Source organism: Manis javanica, chromosome 17 (assembly GCF_040802235.1).
Source record: "Manis javanica isolate MJ-LG chromosome 17, MJ_LKY, whole genome shotgun sequence".
Classification (NCBI taxonomy): domain Eukaryota; kingdom Metazoa; phylum Chordata; class Mammalia; order Pholidota; family Manidae; genus Manis; species Manis javanica.
Window position 1 is genome coordinate 10469922 of NC_133172.1, and position 8005 is coordinate 10477926.

The 8005-nt window shown below is 47.5% G+C and overlaps 1 protein-coding gene and 1 long non-coding RNA gene across 2 annotated transcripts in view; both read left to right on the top strand.

Moving 5' to 3' along the window:
* Window positions 1–1553, top strand: part of LOC140847139 (zinc finger protein 541-like) — a 50382-nt gene extending 48829 nt beyond the window's left edge. The window contains exons 19-20 of the mRNA XM_073226385.1: window positions 55–236; window positions 348–1553. Coding sequence (XP_073082486.1) covers window positions 55–236; window positions 348–519 — 354 coding nt within the window. The 3' untranslated portion in view covers window positions 520–1553. The remainder of the gene's footprint in view (window positions 1–54; window positions 237–347) is intronic.
* Window positions 1554–2834: 1281 nt separating this feature from the next.
* Window positions 2835–6655, top strand: LOC140846960 (uncharacterized). The gene is made up of 3 exons (XR_012126535.1): window positions 2835–3465; window positions 3886–4335; window positions 4987–6655. It is a non-coding gene; the product is annotated as an uncharacterized lncRNA (long non-coding RNA).
* The last annotated feature ends 1350 nt before the right edge of the window (window positions 6656–8005 follow it).

Here is an 8005-nt window from a genome sequence, read left to right on the forward strand (position 1 = left end):
CCCTCAGAAGGGTGAAAGGTCGGCACCCTGATGTCATTTCTGCCCCTTGTGCAGGCCACTTGCAGCGCTAAGAAGAGACGCAGCCGCCGTCCAACCCCTGAGTTGAAGACAGAGACGGAGATTTGCAGGGGAGAATGCGTCATCGCCACCAGCCCAAGTGCTGGTCCCAAGCGGACCCCTGAGCCTCCGGGGCATGGCCAGGGCCAAGGCGCTTTTCCCTGCAGGGAATGTGAGAGGTGGGCACCAGCCCTGTCCCCGGATGCACCCACACAGCCTGCCCTCTGTCTCCGTGGGCCCTCAGCCCACCTTCCCCCTGCTCTGACCCATGTCCTCTGCTGACTCTGCAGGGTATTTGATAAGATCCAGAGTCGAAATGCCCACATGAGGCAGCACCGGCTTCAGGACCCCTTGGAACCAACTGTCAGGGCAGAGAGACCAGCGAAGGCCTTTAAGCTGAAAGAGGAGGAGAAGGAGGAGGAAGGGGAGACGGGGGCTGACATGGGCCCCTTGCAGGGGTGATTTGGGCCGTGAGCCGGGGCAAGGCAGCAAGTCATCGGGATGAGGACCTCGGGCCCTGTCACCTCTCCCTTCAGCCTTCCCGAGGTGTTCAGGGCATCCCTCTGCCTCCACCCCCACTCCCCTGCCCCCCACTGACCAGCCCAGCTTGCAAACACAGCGGGCATTGACCATCAACACGCAGAGCGCTGCCATCATTGGACACTGTGACATCCTTGCCAGCTGGTGCCAGAGGCTCTGTTCTCTTTAGGTCAATAGTCTCTCCCCTTCTATTCTCCGGAGCAGAGAGCCTTGTGTGGGGAAACATGTTCGATCTGAGTCCTCACCAATCTTTGCCTCAATTTTGGGGTTTCATTACATCTGTTAGAGAAGGCCGAGGTGTGGACACCCAGTGGGAAAATAACTCCGGATCTCCCAACATGTCAGACTCCTCATTAGGAGAGTGTGCCCTCTGCATTTAGCCCCTAGTATGATAATGACTTTGTACATTCTTAAGTTTTTTTTGTACAAGTCAATTTGTAAATCTAATTAAATTGTGTTCTTAAGCAGCTGTCTTCTGGCTTCTCTGGCCTGTTGAGCCAACAAAGGCTTTAGGGCTCCTGCCAGTCACCAGCGCCACAGAAACGAGTGAGCTTAGTGTCCGCCCTGGAGGGGCCGGGTCCCCATACATTCCGGGAACCGGCCCTGAGGTGCCCACTGCAGTGTGTGTCAGCACCCAGTCCATGCAGTGGGCCCACAGCGACACAGGAGGGACACAGGTGCTCCCCTCAGGGAGCTCACATTTTAGGAGCAGGAGAGCAGCAGGAATAAATAAGCAAAGTGGTTTTAGCTCCTGCTTTGGGCCATAAGGACAGAAGAGTCAGCAGCGTGGTGACCAGCAGTCAGGGCATGACGGGGGTTCCAGTGTGTCCGGGGTGAAGTCAGGGTCTGCCAGCAGCGGCCAGCTCAGCATGCGGATCGCAGCGGGGACGAGGATCCCCCCCTCCTGCCCCGAGGTCCACACCAGAGGGCACAGGAAAGAGCACGTTCCTCCCTCCCTCCTCGTGTCCCTCTTTAAGAGCGGGGAGGCTTGTAACGGTCTCCAGAAGAATGCCTCTGGGTCCACTGGTCAGGACGGGGGCCCATGCTGTTTCTAAACTGATCCCTGGCAGTGGGAAGCGATATGGCGCAGTCATCCCCATATCCAAGGTCTCCTCAGGACCGGGGGAAACCAGCATGTTCGCCCAGGTTTCCTGCCTCCTGACGAAAGCGGAAATTCTTCCTGCGGGAAAAGAAGAGGAAGCATGAGCGGCTACCGGGTCGGCAGCCCTTGCGTCCACCACAAGGTGACGGGAGGGAAATAAGGCAGGGGCTCAAATCCTAAAGAGTGACCAGGGTGTGGCCGATGGCGTTAGGGGGACGGCCAGGGAAGGCCACCCAGAGGAGGCTGCTGGGGCCACGGTCTGGACTCCAGGCCACGGCACGGCAAGTGCTGCCACGGGAACTAGCGGAGGGTTCCAAGCTCTGTGGCTGCTGTGCCGAGGTTGCAGGAGGCAGGACGGCAAGCCTGGAGAGGTGACAGAGGCTCTCAGAGACGACGGTGGCCTGGGCTGGGTAGCCGTAAAGAGGGACAGAAACTCAGGGATTACGGATGCATCTCAGGAGACTCAGACTTACTGATGGGTCACGCTGTGAGAAACCCACTCACTGGTCCAAATTCACTAAGTGGACACGGAGACAGGAGAGCGGAGCGAGGCTTTAATGACGGTCTGGCAGGATTGGGAGTCTGGTGGGCAGGCACACCTGGGGAGTTTGGCCCCAGTAATTTACCTCGGTGCGTGCGTCCCTCCCCTGGTTCCTCATTGGCTGAGTACTGCAGGGTTCACCTTCTTTCCCGGACGTCGCCTAAGCCAGTTACATCTTTCTTACTGGTACATTTAAAAAACTCAACCAGGTATAGCCAGGCCCTTATCAATTCCCACCCCTACTCTCAGCCTGAGCAGCTTCCATTACATGGCCTTTTGTTAATACCTTACTGTTAAAATGTTTTAAACCTCCTGGTGGGAGTAAATCACATTTAGGTTTTATGCTGTTTTCTAACGGCTGTGACAGTTTCTCAGGCTTTCCTTGTTTCGGATGCCGTGACAGCTTTGAGACGTCCTGGTCAGGTATTTTGGAGAGTGTGCCTCAGTTGGAATTGTGTGTTTTTCTCATGATTAAACTGGAAGACCATAGAGGTGAAGTGCCACTGTCATCACATGTTATTAAGGGTACATGTGTCAATGTTTTGATTTATCACTGTTGGTGTCAGCCTCCGCCGCCTGGCTGGCAACGTTTGTCAGGTTTTTCCACCCTCAGCTCAGTGTTCCTCCCCATACTGTGCAGGAAGTCACTTAAGGAGGAAGGAGTTGTGCTCCACCTTTTTTATTTTGGTATTAATGTACAATCACATGAGCAATATTGTGGTTACTAGGTTCCCCCCTGTGGGATTGATGGGGTTGATACATAATTCAAGTAAGGTAGAAATCAAATGTATGAGCTCACATGACTTGACTGTTTTTCCCACACACTCAGTTGATGTGTAATCAAGGACTGAGTGATGGGAACCAAAGCAGTTCTCATGGCTCGCAGCCATCTTCACACAGTTTGGTATCCTTGAGAAGCGTCGCGACCTTGGGCTAGACTCAAGGCCGGATAATGATGTTTGAGTTCATTGTAAGTTCATTTGCTCAGTAAACATGAGGAGTGTCTTCTCAGCATTGCTCCTGAGCTGTTACGCCTTGAGCCCCCTGGCTGACCCTTTCAGGTCTTCAATGACTCATCACGTCTCCTCCTTTGTCTGGGGCTTAGAGGCAGGGAGGGGACTGACTGGCAAGCGGGGCTCGAACAGGGACCGTTGACAGAGCAGGGAAGCTCCGCTCGGGCGACCCTTGACCAGCAGAGCGGGCAGCTCCGAAGATCGCTGATCCGGTAAGACTCCCGAGAAATCGCGCGTAGGGACAGCGAGACGTCAGGACACTATAATGGGCCAAACAGACCAAAGCAGCTAACCGGAGGACTATTTAAAATTACTCTGTGCCCTCCTAAAAACACCAGGAGTGAAAACTTCTAAGAAGGATTTTGCCCAATTGCATAAATACATTAAAAAATATTGTTATTGGTTGCCGCCCCAGGGAACCCTCAAACAAACAAATTGGGCTAATGTTATGAGATCTTAAGAAAGCTCCTGGACGGGGCGATGCTATGCCTTGGCCTGTCTAGTCTTTATGTAACTTGATCACTCTCGCTTTGCAACCTTTGCAAACTCCCCCTTTTTAGGGGCTCGCCCGGGATGACCTCAGAGGTGAGCATCAGCACCCAAGCCTGCCTTTTCTCTCCCTGTCCTTATAGAAGGGAGCCGTCTGTGGCGCACATCGGGCGCTCGTCAGCCACTTAAATGGGAGGAGCCCGGCTGCCGATGTCAAAGTCTCGAGCGACAGTTTCCCCTGCGTCTCCCTCAGTGGATCCCCCGTCTCCCTCGGGAGCCGGGAATGTCAGCTGAGTGGAGGCCCGGATTCCCGTTCAGAGGCGTCTCCTTGGATGCGAGGGACCGAGGAAGGCCGTGGGCACCTGCGAGACTCTAGGCTGAGGCTGCACTTCAGCGGCTTCTGAAAGGCCCGCGTGTCTGGAATCAGACCCCGACAGCCCGACTGGGTGTCCGTGAGGAGCGCCTCTCTCTCTCTGCCTCTGACTCCCAGCCTGCTTCTTCAGCCTGCCGTGGCCTCTGAGTGAGGCAGGGGGTGTCCCTAACTCTCTTCTGACTTCATCAGTCTCACGGAACCTGACGCTCACCCCCGCAAGGTAGGAGACCCACACTTCGCTCTTATTCCTGACTTAATGCTGCACTCTTTATCTCATAAAATGTGTCTGGGCACCCATTAGCCACTTAAAAGATGATTAGTGGTGGCTACCAGTCTTAAGTCTCAGGTGAAAGGTTTCCCGGTGTCTGCCGCTCCTTGATCCCCCGCCTCTGGACCAATGGGAATGTCGGGGAGTGGTTGAGCCGATTTCCTACTTTCCTATCCTAATCGGCGGACTCCGAGGGCGGACTGGATCAATAGACCATGGTCCTTAGATCTCAGCTCCGGCTGATTGATCCTATGGCGCTGAGTGAACCTCCAGCTAGGCTGCTGCCTATGCGAAAGATGCAGATGATCCCGACCTCTTATCTCACAGATCAGATCTCTTACAGTAGGTGATTAGCAGGATAATTCCCAAGCAGTGAGAGAAACTGGTGTTTAAGGGTATAAACCCCACCATAAATGTCCGTAACAGTCTCTGAATTTTCTCTCTCCCTTTGCAAGGGTTCCTCTGCTCCTTTTCAAAGCAGTCCTGTTAGGCCTGCGCCACTTTTTCCTGTGTAATGTAATGTAAGTGGCGTCTGTAAAGCCATCAAGCTGAAAGGTCAGACCAACAAGTCAATAGCTCTGTTCTGTTAACTCCTTTCCCTAGAGGCAGTCGTCCTGGAGCTGAGCATTTCCTTGTCTGAAGCCCCAGGGAAGCGAGACAAGCCTGTGACTCAGATCAAGACTCTAAGCAGTGAAGAAAAGTCACACACTCCCTGCACTTATCAGACAGGCAGGGGCCTCTCGAGGAAGGACTAAAGCTCGGGCAGAAGAAACTAGGAAAACTAACAGAGTAATTCAATCCCTAAACTAAGAAAGAAGTGTCTTATCTTCTGCACATAAACCTGGCCTCAACACAAACACTGATTACAGAGGCTTGGCCCCTGAAAGAAGTATGCGATATAATGTTATGCAGCTAAATACATTTTGCCACAAGGAAAATAGTGAGAAGTCCCGTGCACTACTACAATATGGAAGTAGTTTTCTAAATTCCTTTAGTGAAAATCTATTCTACTTACTGGTTCATCATGATCTTTGAAAATTGGGAAGTCTTAAACTAGACTCCCTGAGATAGAAGAGATTTATATTTTATAACACAGCCTGGCTTTAAACGACTGGTGCTAGAATTGTACTTGCATTTCATTTCCAGCCCCCTGGACACACACAGTCCGTATCAGTTCAGAGCCTTCGTTGGCCCTGTTAGTCTGGGGCCATCTAAACCTTAACCCAGTTACGTAAACTGCTCGCCCTTAGAGTGTATTCTTGAAAACTGAAGTACTTTAATCAAGTAAGCTAAAAAGAAAGAAGGCAATTGAATATTAGTAACTCAAATCTTTAATCAGTTTGTGTGTATGTTTTTGTATGAAAAGTGTTGCTAACTGTAGTCATTATGTCTCAGTCTGTATGTTTGTGTGTCTAAGCATGTAAATGAAAAATATTTCCTACCTCCGGATGGTATTAATAAAAACTGATTTAAAGACAAGCGCTTGTGAACATTGAGCATTCTAAAACTTCCATGAAATCTAATAAAAAATGTTAAGCATTAAAGCTAATTTAAGTGAAACGGACATGTCCTTATAGTTAACAACTGCCAAAGTTTACTTAAAGTCATTTAAGTTGATGTTACCTGTTAAATATTTCAAGAAGATGCTTAAAGAAAAGCTTGACTTTGATGTTTGGTAAAAGTTTTATAAGTAATCTGGCATGGTTGCTAAAAATAAGTAAATAAGTGTAGCAAATAAACATCTTAATAATAATACTGTATTAGTGTATAATGGTATATATATCTGCAAACAGCCTGAGAATTTTTGTGGTAACCAAAATTCTTAAAGTTTGCTAAGTTATATAGACATATTTTGTGCTTAATGAGAAATTGTGCTGTAAGGCACATTTCCAAAAATGATAAAATATGTTCATAGATGTATCAATCTGAAGAATGCTGGTGTAACAGTTTACAGTGGCCTGTTTTTCAGTGTTCACTGAAGGTTAAGGTACCAAATGGTTTTAAGTTCTAATGAAAACTACTTAATAATAATAAGGAAAACATTTCTGTATGCTAAAGAATGTATGTTTTAATAAGAGAAAGTATAAGGAATAGAAATGCATTGTATAGGAAGTAAAAGAAGATAACTATTCAAAAGTATAGCTGTTTGTTTAAAGACAGTTATGTAAAATGCTTTATTCATATTTATAACTGAGATTAAACAATGTCATTTTCATATGTCAAAAAAAAAGAACAAAAGTTTCTTACTCTACCTTTAATGTTGAAAGATTATAAAAAGTTTCTGATTATTAAAACAGTTTCTTTTGCTTAAAGTTTCAATGAATTGTCTGAGTATTTAAGAAAATGAGATCTTAATATTAAAAAGACTAAGCTAAGTGTTGTTAGCTGTGTAACCTTCTGCATTTGCTTTTAAACTTTCTTATTATCATTCTGGTTAAATAATAAGTGTTATTTAATAACTATAATTCTATTTAGGCAAGCGCCTTAAAAACTTTTGACAACTTCCCAAGACCAAATTTTAAAAAGTTTTTTTACCTCTAATTAACTCTGATATTTTCCAGAGGGCCCCTGGAACATGTCAGAGGAATTTCTTCTCCTCATCAAGGAAAATATTTGACTAATTTGGCGTATTTCCCCGATATATATTTGCCTGGAGAGCACCGTCAAAGGGAATGATGGCAAACTTTAGTACTGAATGTTGTAAGTTACAGAAATAGCACTCCTCCCCCTGAGACGCTTACTCCTGATGCCCAATTAAATTTCCCTGTGAGCACTGCTAGCGTCACGGACTGTGTATGTACTCACTGTACTCATGTAGCCTCTTACTGTAATTCCACAATCAATGTGAAATGGTCTTCTGGATATAGACTTCCAAATGGTTGGGTAATTTTGTGTAATGACAAAACACATCAAGCCCTTTCTTCCCACTACCGAGGTGTTTGTGGGGTGGGACGCATTCTTCCTGATCTAATAGACCGTCCGGATATAAGCGTGAGAGACGTCTCTGCGCTCTGCCGTAGATGATGAAACCTTGAAACTTGGAGACCCTGCCGCTGTTGCAGCTGCAGCTGCGTTCCTCCTGCCGGTTCCTGGACTTGTCGTAGGAATGCAGAAAGAGATCTCTAAGCTGGCCTGTGCATATAGCAAAACAACAAATTTGACTGCTTCTATATTATCGGAACTCAACCCAGAACTGGGAGAAGTGCGAGCTGCAGAGCCTCAGGATCGCGCTGCTGTGGACCGTCTGCTGTTAAAAGAGCACGTAGGATGTGAACAGTTTCCAGGAATGTGTTGTCTCAATTTGTCTGATTCTCCTCAAACTATTCAGAATCAATTAGATGATATCCATCATATTGTCAATAAGTTTTCACAAATGCCTGGGTTACCTGACTGGTTTTCTTGGTTTCGTTGGATATGGCCAGTAATTGTAGGCCTGCTTTTACTACGTATCTGTATTCCCGCTTTGTTAATGTGTGTACGCAATTTAATTAGTAGTTTGTTAAAACCTATACATGCTTACGTTACTCTACAGGAAATCATGTCAAAGAAATAATCAATCTTCTCATATTCTAGAAATAATCAATCTCATATTCTCTTCCATCTGCTACTTCTATAGCTTTTT